The sequence below is a fragment of the Grammomys surdaster genome, unplaced genomic scaffold, assembly GCF_004785775.1.
Source record: "Grammomys surdaster isolate TR1022 unplaced genomic scaffold, NIH_TR_1.0 188, whole genome shotgun sequence".
NCBI lineage: Eukaryota > Metazoa > Chordata > Mammalia > Rodentia > Muridae > Grammomys > Grammomys surdaster.
In genome coordinates this window covers 5119253-5133874 of record NW_021604633.1, presented here as the reverse complement: position 1 = coordinate 5133874, position 14622 = coordinate 5119253, and the positions used below count along the sequence as shown (strand labels likewise).

The window sequence follows — 14622 nt, the reverse complement described above, 5'->3', positions numbered from 1 at the left end:
GATGGGAATAGGCTAGGGGTCCTAAGGAGTCCTATGGGGTCCTAAGGGGTTCACAGTGGGGAGGAAAACAAAGTGTTCTGCCAGGATCTGCTTACTTAGCCTCCTTAGGATAGAGGTAGAGAAGTAGGAGAGGTCACTTCAGAAGATTTGCTATAGAGGTAGGAGTGAACCTGGAGGGTTGGATCGGCAAGAATGGGAGGAATCTGCACTCAGCCTGCGGTTTTGTTTTTTTCCTGGCAAGAGTGGTCTTGTGGGTTAGCAGGGAGAGCCTGCTGGAGCTGGGGATTGAGATAAAGCAGTGAGTGTCCAGAAGGAGATTTAAAAGGGAAAGTTCTGTGGGATCCACGGGGGATGTGAGCAGGGGCAGGGAAGGCTGCAGCCAGTGTTCTGTTTCAGAGTTCTGAGTGAGAAGTGGAAATTGAGTTTCAAGGGGAGGAGGGGGTGGAGACGGTCTTCAGTTGCCTTACCTGTTTCCCAGTCCTGCTCAGCTGCTGTGTTCCCAGGGAGTGCCTGGGGCCTTAGAGGTCCGAATGCTGGATCGAGTTGGGGAAGGGAGGTCAGAGGAGGACATGGTCCTGATCTGTTAGGGATGGGGTCAGAGAGGAAAGGGAGACAGCAGCAGGCATTGGATTCAGCTGCAGACCTGGGGATAAAACCGGGGCACTGGATCTGGAGGAGCAAAAAGAGAGGCTCTGGAGTAGCCTACCGGCTTCCCTGGAAGGAATGCAGATAACACTTTTCAAAGTCAAAATCTCAGGCATTTCTATGTCATATCCCTCTCTTTGTGACCTCTCAAGCTGTAAACAGTAGTCACCCACCCACCTTTAGCTCTGAAACTCTGCTCTGCCCTTCTGCTCCTTTCTGATCTATCCCTCCAACTTCCAGGACTTGGATTAAGTCACTGATCACAGTTCCCTGTTATGGGGCAGGAGGTAGACAGACAGCGGCCACCTTCCCTCTCTTTAGTAAAGGAATCTGGGGAACCTTGTACATGTGAACTTACAGTGACCAAAAGAAGTTTATTACAAAAATTGAATCTGGGTTTCAAAATTCTTTCTGAGATATACAAGAAAAGGAACATACAAACAGGCTTTCATTAAAATCACTTTCTGGGACCAGGGAAGCAGCAGTCTGTAGACTTCTTGCCTACCAGGCACAAAGCCCTGGCTTTAAGTGTCAGCACTACATACATTGTACATGGACATGGTTAAGAGGTGCTTATAATCCTACTACTGGAGAAGTAGAGGCAGGAGGATCAGAAATTCAAGGTTGCTCATAGTCAATTCAAAGTCAGTCTGGGCTACATGAGACCATCTCAGAACCAAACACATACTGGTCTATCATAAAACAACAAAATCCATGTGGTTGTTCTACTTAAACAAGACTTGAAAAGCATCCGCCAATTGTTAATATTTTCAATTTCTCAGCTTCTGGAGAAAACGTGTCAAACAGTATTTTAAATATACCCTTTCTTTGCCCTTTGGCTTAGAGGCACTGTCCCTGACATACTTGGAAAATCAGTAAAGGTTGATCAACTCACATTTGTCTTAATATGGACCTTAAATATATTTTTGCCAAGTTATACTTTGATCAAAGAATAAAATCACAGATCAGTTTGAGTGTGGAAAACATCCCCCCTTTAGCCTTGGTGATAGGACTCATTCTTAATTCAAAGCAATTAACTCAGAAAAAGGTCTAATTTTATTTTTAATTCAAAGACACATATTAATATGTATCCCCTCCGTAGTCCTCTCGCTTGTGATAATTTCCTAGGTACCTTATTTCTAGTAGAAATATCATCATCATGATGAGCACAAGGGACCTGGATGTGTCTTGACTTGATTAAAGGTGTTTAAATATTAAAATATTTCAAAGAGTCCCTTTGAATGCCCCAAATATCTGCCCACTGAGTAGGGCCCCCATAGTACATTCTAGAAGGATGAGTGCCCTGCTTTAGAGAGAAGCCTTAGGGAGGGAGTCTCCTGGGAAGGAGCAGTATGAAGCAGTTATCAGTAACCAGAGCTCCTTGAGGTAGGACTCTACCTCAGGAAGGTTACAGACTAATGTTCTAGAAGTCAGTTCCTTCTACATACCCCAGAGAAATCCATAAGGAAGACCAGCTGCTAAGGCCTACCTAGAGACTTAGAGATGCCACCAGAGTGTATCAGCTTGAGTAACTTATACTGTATTGAGACCTCAACATTTCTTTATTCTCTTCCATCTCAAACACATCCCTTCATTTGTTTCCACAGAGATCACCCCAGATGGGGAGCCTCCAACACAGCCCTAGCAAGATGGCTGCCTCCTGTCTATGAAGATGGCTTCAGTCAGCCCAGAGGCTGGAACCCTAATTTCTTATACCATGGCTTCCCACTGCCCCCGGTTGGTACTCATTTAGAACCTACTTCAACAAGACTGGAACAGGTTTCCCATAATGCTATCATGCTCCCCACAGCCTTGGAGGGCAATGATCTGTTATGAGAACATCCCCTTGTGTTCCCAAACTCCTGAAAAAGTTAGAGCCCTGAGGTGTAACACTTCAGGATGAGGCTCTGAAGTTTAGATACACTCAGCTAGTGGGGAGAACAATTGAGATTTAAAGTCACATTCATCTAATTTTATATATTTCCTATTGATAAGCACTTTAATATTCTTACATAAGTTCTTCTATTCATCAGGTAGAAGACAAGGTTCAGCAATGACACACTTTCTTTAATGAATTCATTCATGCACACTAAATGTGTACAGATGCTGGCTACTGTTTTGCTACCGGAGGAATATTTGGGAGAGGGAATGCATTCATTTCCTACTTGTCCTTTGGTCCAACATTTGTCATTGGGTTCACTGATCTATGTCATCAAAACATGGTTCATTTTAGTCCTAGTTTGACTCTTTGCATCAGCGGATAATGCAATATTTGTTTCTATGCCATATTCCACAACAGAATTCTCAAAATGTATGATAGCAGGCACTCAGATCAGCATAGAGAAAACCAGTACCAGAAGTAAGGAGCTGACCTAGTCAGCTATAGACTGACACCTTAACCATCACAAAGCTCTCCAATAGAGATTCACCCCTGTACATAGTCAGTTTTTTCAGGTATCTTTTTTGTGAGAGAGCCAAGTATTTCCAGTAGTTGGTAAGACCCATCAGGTGGAGTTGGGTACCAAGGTTTGGGGAGAAAGCATAGAACTCATGTCAACCCTTAACTTTCCACCAGATGTTTTCCTTCCTATTGTATGACATTGGACCAGTTCAAATCCTGAGGTCTTTTGAGCTTTATACTGATTCTGAGATTGTACAAATTTGTATTTATTTATATATTATTAACATTTACAAGAATCAGCACTTAAGTGTTTCCATGTAGCCTTTTCAATTCTTGACTATTATTTTTTCATTTCTTGATTTTATTCTAAGATTAATACAATTTTAGTGGCTATACTAATACAAATTTTAAACCTTCGGTTCTGTAGGCCAAAAGTCTAAAATGTCTAATGTCAAGGTGTCTCAGAACTGTGTCCTTTTAGAGGTTCTTGTGGGAAGCCCTCTCCCTTCACACATGTGTTTGTGGTTGGGTGCTAAGCTTCAAGCCCAATGCACATTCAATGCAAGGCAGATGGTCTTACCATTGCCTATCTCTTAAGCCTCATCTTTTCTAACTTCTAAAGGCTACACTATGGCCTACTCTCTGGCTCCTTCACCAAAATCTACAACATGGAATCTATCCATGTCTTTTACCCCAAGTCACAACTCTCTAACAATAGTAAAGAAGGCTCTCAAAAATTAAAGATCCATGTGACTAGACTGAACATGCTTGGAAACCTAGAATAATCTCTGCATCCAAGCCCAAATGTGTCTGTCTTCCATCTTGGTTCTTCCCGATATGACCACAGCAACAGGTCTTTCCGGGGCTCTCCAGAGCTGTGAACAAGAGCCTCACCATGAATTTAAGACCACAAGGTCTCCATGATTGGCCACAGTGCAGTCTAACTACACCATTGCGAGCTATTCTCTTTACCCAGGTACGGGAGGTGACAAGGCACCTCATTCAAGTTTCGAATGAGGCTGTGACCGAAGATGACCAGTACTCTGATTTTCTGCCAGTGTGGGGACAGTACATCGATCACGACATTGCTCTCACACCACAGAGCACCAGCACGGCAGCCTTCTGGGGAGGTGTTGACTGCCAGCTGACCTGTGAGAACCAAAATCCCTGCTTCCCCATACAGGTAATTTCCCTCAACTCTCCATTGAGTATGAAATGACATATGACTTTTAAAACATTAAACAGAAAAGCTTGAAATAAAATGTAAAGTCTTCTTCCCATGCCCTCCCTGTCCCCAGGAGCTTCCTCCAGATATACGCTCCTTGGACATTCAACGCACCCCTGTTCACAATACCATTTTATTTGTGCAACTTATCCCATAATTCCCAGACCCTCCGTGCGCATGCTCTGAACCAGGGATTGCCACTCAGCAATAAGTATTACCCCTTGCCCATCATCTAATCAACACAAATTTATTTTATGATTGAAGATTCTAAAAGGACCGAAGAGCTGGAAGTGACATCCAGTCTCCCCTTTGCCACAGCTTCCTTCAAACTCCTCAGGGACCACTGCATGCCTGCCTTTCTACCGCTCCTCAGCTGCCTGTGGCACTGGGGACCAAGGAGCACTCTTTGGCAACCTGTCTGCAGCCAATCCGAGGCAGCAGATGAATGGCTTGACCTCCTTCCTTGATGCTTCCACTGTGTACGGGAGCTCCCCTGGCGTTGAGAAGCAGCTGCGCAACTGGAGCAGTCCCGCGGGGCTGCTGCGTGTCAACACTCTCCACCAAGACACTGGCCGTGCCTACCTGCCCTTCGCATCAGCCGCCTGCGCTCCAGAGCCTGATGCTCCACGCGCCACCCGCACGCCCTGCTTCCTGGCTGGCGATGGTCGTGCCAGCGAGGTCCCTGCCCTGGCTGCGGTGCACACCTTGTGGCTGCGGGAGCACAACCGCCTGGCTGCCGCTTTCAAGGCCATCAACACACACTGGAGCGCCAACACTGTCTACCAGGAGGCACGCAAGGTGGTAGGGGCACTGCACCAGGTGTGTGGCTCCGTGCAGGGGCAGTACAGACAGGAAAAAGTGGATGCTCCTTCCCTATGTCTGAAAGTGTGTGTGAGTACCCCAGGGGTGTGTTAGGAAGGGTCACTGCAGGCTTTCCAGTAGCTTGCATCGGGACCACCATGGGCAGTTTTAGTTTCTGGCAGGATCACCTTGGGATACTCAAGCGGGGACTTCCAAAGTACAAGTTTATGTGAGCAAAGAGATTCTAATACCAGGAGGCTCCTTGTGGCTTTGTTGTCCAAGTCCTGGGTCATCTATAATAACCATAAAGCCACAGACCTCCTGCACCCACAACTGTACCCAGCAGTAGACTCTTCAGTGCCTGCCGGCTGGTACTTGGAACTCGCAGAGCCGAACAGATTATAGCTCACAATACTCTTTGTAGCAGCCCTGTAAGGTGGGTGTATAGATGAATTCTGGCTTATTTGTGGGTTTGGTGATAATGAAGTTCCTAATCATTCTGTCACTTTAAACTAAAAGTCAGTTTTTAGATCTTTATTTTATGATTCTTTTAAAAAGCCAAAGGATCTTAAATGGAGATTCCTGTTGGTTGTTGATCAGTTGTGTAAGAGAAAAATCATACTAAAAAATATGCAGTAGTGACTGACTTCACAGTCTCCCTGGGTTGTGATGGAGGACTGATTCACTTTACTCTATACTAACCCTCTTCCTGTGTCAGGTTAGAACAGGCTCTGTGCTGGGCACTTGGCATCATGCCTGTGTCCTCATAGAGACCCTGTGGAGAAGATAACTTCAATCTTGCCAGCAAAATAGGAAGTGAGTGTTGTCCTCTTGTACACAGTTACAAGGGGTAGCCTGGAGTACCCTACCGTGGCCTCAGGCACCTTAGGACCAGGCCTTAGTCTTTGTGTTGTTAGGAGACTATGAGCACCCAGAGGACATGAAGACAGACAGCATTCAGGGCTGGAACATCTTTACCGACCCCACAGGAGCAGTCAAACACTCCAGGACCCATGTGTACACAGCGGTGCACACTGGGTGTCTGTCAGCTCTGGTCAAGGAGTCATGTGCTCTGTGTATACTGTATCTATGCTCGGTGTTTGTGTGCTTTGTGTGTCTGTGTGGTGTTTGTCACGTGAGTTTAAATTGTGCTGTGCATCTGTTCTGTGTGTATGTTTCTGTAGTGGATTGTATTTGTGTGTGTTCATTTATATACATATGTCTGTGTGTGCCTACACTGTGCTGGACTAGAGAAGAAGGTAGAAATGAGGATATACGAAACTTTGAAACGGAGGCTCATCATAAACTCTGAGTACAAGGTGCTTCACGGAGCAGCCCTAACTTTGCTTGGCAGGCATACGTAAACAGGTACTTCTGTTGTTTTAGGAACTTCACATCAGTATCTATGAGGAGGGTGGAACCAAAACAGTTTGGTATAGTAGCTTTCTAACGTGATCGGAGCCTCAAAGCCCTGCCATTTTTAGAGAGCTGGCCAGACAATGACTTCTTTGTTGAGCGTGGGATGTCAGTCCATAGCAACAGGAGCCCCCATCCCCAAAGTTGGATATCTTCCCCTTGTCTTGTGAGATGAATCTGTGATGATTCTCTCCCTGGTCATGACTTCCAGACCTGGCCAATGGTGAGTTTCAGTTTGTTTGGAGTTTTCCCTTCTCTGAACATAAGAGTCACAGGTTCAAGGATTGTTGCTTCATTCTTCTTCCCTCATAGTTGGGATGTGCTGGCAAGGGTAGGTGCCTCATGAATATGTACTGAGTTTCTCTAGAGGTGCAGGTCCCAGGGATCATCCCAGAAGTGTCTTTCTCTGCTGCCTCCTTTAGGGGTCATATTGTCTATGTAAGGATTAGCAAGTCATCCAAAGAAGGCCCAAGAAGATGCTGCACACAGGTTCACAACTGGCCATTCGCATGTACAAAAAGGCTATGGTGGGTGAGGACTCTGGTTCCATGTTTCTTCTTAGTGAAGTTCTATAGTACTTGAGGTGTGAATCACTGGGTATGTCCTTACATGAGCTCAGTAGTTGTAGAATGGAGGGTTTAATTCTGCATATCTGAAGGTATTAGCTGATCTGAACATTAGTCACCCAGCAGCCTATTCTCAATAGGAAAGTGCTAGTACCGTTAATAAACAGGAAAGATGCTCTCTAGATTTGTGTATCATCCTCCTCAGACTAGTGTTCCCCCCTTACATTCCTGTGGGTTGTACTCTTGCCTAATGGGTATGTGGACTGTGTCCTCCTTTGGGAACCTCATGAATCCTATAATGATCTGTCCTAAGGATGCCCAGGCAGAATTCCTTCCTATTGCTTAATCTTTAACCTTTGCTTGGCCTACAGGCATTCCTGGGCTGTGTTGACCACCATCCCTGCTCAGAGAACATCTCTCTCCCCTTCTATAGATCATCACCATGAGGGATTATATCCCCAAGATCCTGGGTCCCGATGCCTTCAGCCAGTATGTGGGCCCCTATGAAGGCTATAACCCCACTGTGAACCCTACTGTGTCCAACATCTTCTCCACTGCTGCCTTCCGCTTTGGCCATGCCACAGTCCATCCTCTGGTGAGACGACTAAACACTGACTTCCAGGACCACACAGACCTCCCCAGGTTGCAGCTGCATGATGTCTTCTTCAGGCCCTGGAGACTTATCCAGGAAGGTATGCCCATCTTCCTAACTTAATCTGACAGCTAAGTACAAGTCAGGGTAGCCCGACATGAGCCTTCACTTTCCACGCATGTGCTATCTAATTTATCAATATTTGGAGGGAATAAAAAGCCTTCTCCCTGCGTGTGTGTGTGTGTGTGTGTGTGTGTGTGTTTGTGTGTGTGTGTTTCTGTTTGTTCAGGTGCATGTGTATGCAAATAAAGGCTGAAGGACAAACTCAGATGTCATCCTTAGGAAAGGAATTCACTTCCATCGAGAAAGGGTCTTGAATTGATCCAAAGCTCACCAATTAAGCTAGACTGGCCCAACAAGCCACAGAAATCCCTGTCCTTGCCTCCCCAACACCAGAATCACAGCCAATACAGCCTACAATTATTCTTCTGGGTTCTGAGGAACAAACTCGGGTTCTTGTGCTTGTCATGCATCACACTTTACTGACTGAGCCATACTCCCACCCCTGTCCCCCATTTCCAGTCCAGTGTTCAAAGTTTTGTAAAAGGTAACACATCTGTGAGAAATGCCTTGACTCACATTGGGAGCTCTTCAGAGCTCAGAATAGATTATCCAGGTAGAGTACACTCTCTTTGTGTTTGTAGACAGAGAAGTAAAAGTGTCCTGGTAATCATGCCTCATAGATTCTGTTGTCATGTCTTAATCATTAGGCACTATGCCTATTCTCTGGTGAGACCAGCACTGTGAGCTTTAGGATGCTGGAATTTGAAACCAAAACCAAAAAACAAACAAATAACAATTATAACAAAACTCTGCAGCTCTCTGGTTCTACTCTGGAGGATTGTTTTCATGCTTCCCCACAGTTTTTGTTCTGCTCATCCCCATCCCTATATTCTTACTGTCCCTCTGATCATTTCTAACCTGTCTCAAAGGTAGGTAAAGGGACAGGTTTAAGAGTAGAGATGACGGCAGCTGGCATCATTTCTCTCCCCACTGATCATCACATTGCCTTCATGCAGAGCATGGGGAGAGAGGTTTGAGGTCTTCCCAAGTCACTCTACCCAGTTCAAAATGCATTATACACTTGCCATTGTGTAGGAGTCGGGGAGGGTGAGGTAACCCAAGGCAACTGGCCTCTCAGTAGATGTTATAGGCATGCAGTTATGGATTCATGTAGCTAAGGAAGGCAAGACCTGGGAAATGGCTGTTTTGCTTCCTTTGAGGCATTCTGTGAGGATGGCCCAGACTCCAGTGGGTTACAGAGCAAGGTTCTTGAGAAACTGAGAGTTTGCCAAACCAGGCTACATCTTACTACTCAAGGCAATGGAGGCCAGTGAATATTTCCTTTGACTCTAAACATTCTACTGCTGGGAAATAAATAATGATGAATATGAGTAATGTCACCTTGCTTAGGTCTTGTCCCTGAGGTGTTGAAGGTGCATCCTTGGCACATGGTTGCTATTAATGGCAGCATCCTAAGGAACCTGGAAATCTTGGAATTGTATAAGGTAATTTGGTCAAGGTGCACAGACATTTAAGAGTAAACAGGCCTTATAACTGAGAATCTATCCTGTGTACCCAGAACTCAGCAGGGACCTAGGGACCTCTCTGATTTGTACGTGATGTCTTTCAGGTGGTTTGGATCCAATAGTGAGAGGCCTCCTGGCAAGACCAGCCAAGCTGCAAGTACAGGAGCAGCTGATGAATGAGGAGCTGACCGAGAGGCTCTTTGTGTTGTCTAATGTGGGCACCTTGGATCTGGCATCACTAAACTTGCAGAGGGGCCGGGACCATGGCTTACCAGGTTTGTCAGGTCTCTAGATGGTGTACCTCAGTGTGAAATGAAGGAAGAACTGACTGTGTCAGTATCTTGTATAAAGTGAACTATATCTACAAATCTATTGCACTGCTAGCATCAAAGGAATAGATACATAAGTTTTGTTTGCTTATTTGATTATTTGGTTGGTGTTTGTGTTTTTAGATAAGGTTTTGCTATATAGCTCAGGCTAGCTTCAAACTCATGACTCTTCAGCTCCAGCCGCCCAAGTAACTGGGATTATAGGTATGTATGCAACCTGTAACTAACTACACACTTGATGTCGTCCTCCTGAGTAATTTTTCCATCACTGCAGCCTTCAAAGGGACTGTAGCAACTTGGATCTGGAGAGCATATACATACTGGGAAGTTATAAAAAAGGTCCCTTCTGTGAGTGTTGGCAGGCCACATACTTTCTGTGTTTCACCCTGAGCTCCAGGTGTACTTGCTTTCTCCAAGCTGTTGCAGCATAGTCTGCTGCTTATGGCCCCTGAGAAAGTTCTCTTCCAGTATACAAGTGTAATTCATCCACTCTTTGTGCTTCAATTATCCTGAGAGTAAATGAGCCTTCAAGTGGATATTTAATGACGTAACTCCTATATTTCCCCAACCTCTGGGGCAAGCAGTGAGAATACATGTTTTCATAGAAATCAAATTCACTGCTTTTATTTTGCTTGCCATGAGATTATAGACTCTCTGAGGGTCTGGCCCAAAGCAGTCTGTAATGGAGTCAGGACTCAGGAGACAGGAAAGGAGAAAGCTGTCATCTTACAAGATGGCTCCTCAGAGGCATGATTGAGGTGACCCAACTGAAACTGAAGAACAAAGAGGGGACTTCCCAATGAGCTACCACTTACCAGGTCCAGCTCTGCATAGCAGATACTGAGTTGAGACAGAGCAGTTTTGTTGACCAGGAAGCTCAGGAGCTATGGCTTTGAAAATGTGGTATGGTGCTTGGCTGCATCAAATATCAATGCAGACACACACACACACACACACACACACACACTCTCTCTCACACACTCATGTACACATAGGCACATACATGCACATAACCACACACATCAAACACACAGCTACATTAAACAGACCCCAGCTTCTCCTGAATCAAGACAGAGGGAACTGTCATCCTCAAGCTCCCACCAATACCATCAAATGGCAGTGCTCATAGACCACAGATTTTAAATCTCACTGGTGATTTTTTTCCTCCTTTTGGCTTTTGTTTGCTGTAACCTGCTACTTCTGTGGTTTTTCCCAGGAGCTAGATGCTCCCACAGCCCATTCAATGGCTCAGCAAGGCTCTTGTCACTCCAGCATCCCTTCTCAGACACTCCAGAAGATGCACCAAAATTTCTTCAGATTCTACCTTAGCCACACAACATGAGTCCCCAAAGTTTTTATCCCAATAATGCCTCACCACCCCATGAAGACCGGGCCTGGTCCTCAGTGCCTTTCTCTATGTGTGTTTATACAACACTTGCTGGGGGTCTAGGTGCAGAAGCCAGTAGAAATAACACAAGGCAGACTCTGACAGAATGCTGATGGCAGGATGGACAGGCAACGGGAATGATGACAAAGAACTTGGCTGTCTGCTAAGTGCCTCAGGGTGGAGTCCCATAGCAGATGGTGACTGGCATTTCCCATCACTTTCAGGAGGAGGAGGAGAGACTTCTAGAAGAAGTATAGATGAGAAGGATGAGGCCAAAGGCAGCCTGTAAGGAGGGTACTGTAAGATCATAGCCAGTGAAGAAAGCAACCCAGCAATGCCAAAGCACTACATGTAGGGCCAATGAGGAGTGAAAGATGCTGGGACCAGGAGGCCAGGGATGGGCTTTTCCAGCAATGATGAAATCACCCCCAAGTAGGTAGAGAGTATGTAGTATTAGAGACAGTGAGAAGAGGAAAGATAGGCATGTACACGTGTGTGTGTGTGTGTGTGTTTGTATGTCTGAGTGTGTGTATGTGTGGGTAAGATGAGTGTGCCTAAGTATATATAAAAGAGTGTATGTCTGTGAGTGTGTCTGTGTAAGAGAGTGTGTGTTTATTAGTATGTGTATACGAGAGTGAATATATGTGTATGTACAGTAGAGTATGTGTCTGAGTGTTTATGTGTGAGTGTGTAAGAGAGTGTGTCTTGTGAGTATATGTGTGTAAGAGAGCATATGTCTGTATGTGTAAGAGAACGCATGTGCCTGTGACTGTATCTGTGTAAGGCAATATGTGTTTATGAGTGTGTATGTGTATAGAGGTGTCTTGAGTGAGTGTGTATATAAGAGAGAGTATGTCTGTGTGTGAGTGTGTATAAAAGTGTGTCTATGAGTGAGTGTCTATAAAAGAGTGTGACTGTGTTTATGAATATATGTGTAAAAGTATCTGTATTTGTGTGTGTATGTGTGTGAAAGAGACAGAGAGAGAGAGAGAGAGAGAGAGAGACAGAGACAGAGACAGAGACAGAGTCAGAGAGATGAAGACTAAACAGAGAGGGTGGGGAAAAGTGTCCTTGTATGCTCTTGTTCTCCATCAGCTGCCAGTGTCCTTCTGGAGCACCAGAAGCTCTGAGAAAGATGTGACCTGTCAGCATAGTTCCACAGGGAAAGACTGATCCAGTCATAGTACCAATCCACTGAAGTGTTTTGACTTGGCACCCTTTCTAACTCCAGTTCACCCCAAACTTCTCTCCTTATAAGAGTTTCAAGTCTATGCTACATGGTCTGTCCTGTTGAACTCCATAGCACTGAATGTCATGCCACAATAGCAGGGTCACTCTGCAGCAGGGACTAGCAGACAGGGCTGTGTCTCTACAACACTGGCTTCCAGAGATCAGTAGAAGCCATGGGTAGACTGGTGACACGTAAGTCTCTGTAAAGACAGACCTATCCTCTCCTTCTTGTACAGGCTACAATGAATGGAGAGAGTTCTGTGGCTTGTCACGACTGGAGACACCAGCTGAGCTGAACAAGGCCATTGCCAACAGAAGCGTGGTCAACAAGATAATGGACTTATACAAGCATGCTGACAACATTGATGTCTGGTTGGGAGGCCTGGCTGAAAATTTCTTGCCGAGGGCCCGCACTGGTCCTCTGTTTGCATGTATCATTGGGAAGCAGATGAAGGCTCTGAGGGATGGGGACAGGTCAGTGCATGTGGCAAAGTACATATGGTATGCACTCTCAGGTGTAGCACAGTGGTCCATATTAGGCTGTATGGAGCAGCAAGGTCTGGGCTCAAGTGCTTAAGTGACCCTAGATAGGTTTTCTCTCAAACATAAAATCCTTGATGATAAAACAAATTTTCACCACACAAAAGGACTATAAGACATATACAATACCTTGTTCACTTAAAAACATGACTGTTGTTTTCCCATATTGCTGGTCATGTGGATGAAAAGGCATGTGACAAAGCTCAAACTGTGACAATCTCCAGTTTCCATCTTTGGCCTTTCACTGACACCATGAGCCCTGAATGGATGGGCCTACCTTGATGCAGATGTGGACCCTGCCAGTGCCCAGGAGCAGTCTCTACCCGGACACAGTCAGTCCTGCCTCCCCACCATGCCTCAACGTCCAGCCCCTCACAGTTACCTGCCCTTGCACTCGCTCCTTCCTCCATTTCAGCCTAAATGTTTGAACTTCATGCACCCAGAGGAGAGTAGAGACCTTGTAGTATGACCCCAGATAGTGATCAGAGCAATGTAAAGTATGAACCATTACAATTATGGAACCATACATTAAAAAAAAAAAGAATCTTTTCTTTCTGGTATTTTTTTAAGTAAGCAACTGTTTTCATTTTATTAACTTATTTATTCTTGTGTTTATTTATTTATTTATTTATTTTATGTATATGAGTACACCACAGCTGTCTTCAGACACATCAGAAGAGGCATCAGACCCATTAAAGATGATGATTGTGAGCCACCATGTGGTTGCTAGAAATTGAACTCAGGACCTCTGGAAGAGCACTCAGTCCTCTTAACCTCTGAGCTATCTCTCCAGCCCTCTTTCTGGTATTTTTAACAGTCCCCACATACTGGATTCTCTGTCTGCCTGCCTCCACCCATCTCTCTTCTCATCAGAATGCTTCTCAGGCATACCTCAGCTTTTAGCCACATCCTTAGGATTCTTTCATTACATTTGCTAGAAATATTGCCATTAATTTCTGGGATACAGCGCTTCTCACACCTGAGATACCTGGAAGAAACCCTAGAGATTTTTATCTCCCTTGAAACTGTGTCTCTAGAAAAATGATGTGGCTTGACATAATTAGGACAGGAGAAGACACAAACTTAGGAGGCAGCTCATTTCCTAAACTCCCTTGAGTATGACATGGCTTCGGGGTCATGTTCAATGGCAAAGTCCAAGATTCTCTGGCAGATGCTGGAGTGATACAGGGATTTTTCACCCTAGTGTTTATGACTGAATATCTCCAAAAACCAAAACTTCAACCAACCAACTGATATAGAGGAGACTTCTTCTCATGTTGTCCTGTACATCTGGAGTCCTTTTGCAGGTTTCAGCTCCTTCTCCCCTCCTAAGGGAATGTGTTCCCAAGTAGAAATGAAGATATGGTTTATATGGTAAATGGCTGTGGAAAATTGGAGCTTTGTTCATATTAATATTGGTATTCTGAGAGCTAACATTATTTTCTTTCTCTCTGATGTCCCTGGCCTGGGTGGGGGGTGGGGGGTAGGGACAAGAACAAAACTTGGACCTTGGACTGAAAAGCCCGTCTTCCTGTGGCTGACTTGGCTGTTGCGGCACTCAATTCTGAGGCAGGGCTGCACCCATACAGAATCATCACAGCCATTCTACTACAAGTTGGTCAGCTTGTGGCCCATCCCACATACAGGCTCACACCTTCCACAATGGCTGATTCTCGTGGGCCCTGCATGCTGTGGCTTCCCTATGACAGGATTCTCCACGGGAGTATTGAGTGCATGAGGAAACAGATAGCAGAACATCCCACCCCATTTTCTTGCTCTCTCTTGTGCAGGTTTTGGTGGGAGAACAGCCATGTCTTCACAGATGCTCAGAGGCAGGAACTAGAAAAGCATTCACTCCCCCGCGTCATCTGTGACAACACTGGCCTCACCAGAGTACCTGT

At 45.3% G+C, this 14622-nt stretch overlaps 1 protein-coding gene across 1 annotated transcript in view; it reads left to right on the top strand.

Annotated features, from left to right (window-relative positions):
* The window catches only part of Tpo (thyroid peroxidase), a 49642-nt gene that overhangs the window by 23850 nt on the left and 11170 nt on the right, over nucleotides 1-14622 (top strand). Inside the window, exons 5-11 of the mRNA XM_028768804.1 lie at nucleotides 2253-2382; nucleotides 4023-4229; nucleotides 4590-5090; nucleotides 7488-7746; nucleotides 9340-9510; nucleotides 12418-12655; nucleotides 14512-14614. Of these exons, the coding sequence (XP_028624637.1) occupies nucleotides 2253-2382; nucleotides 4023-4229; nucleotides 4590-5090; nucleotides 7488-7746; nucleotides 9340-9510; nucleotides 12418-12655; nucleotides 14512-14614 (1609 nt within the window). The remainder of the gene's footprint in view (nucleotides 1-2252; nucleotides 2383-4022; nucleotides 4230-4589; nucleotides 5091-7487; nucleotides 7747-9339; nucleotides 9511-12417; nucleotides 12656-14511; nucleotides 14615-14622) is intronic.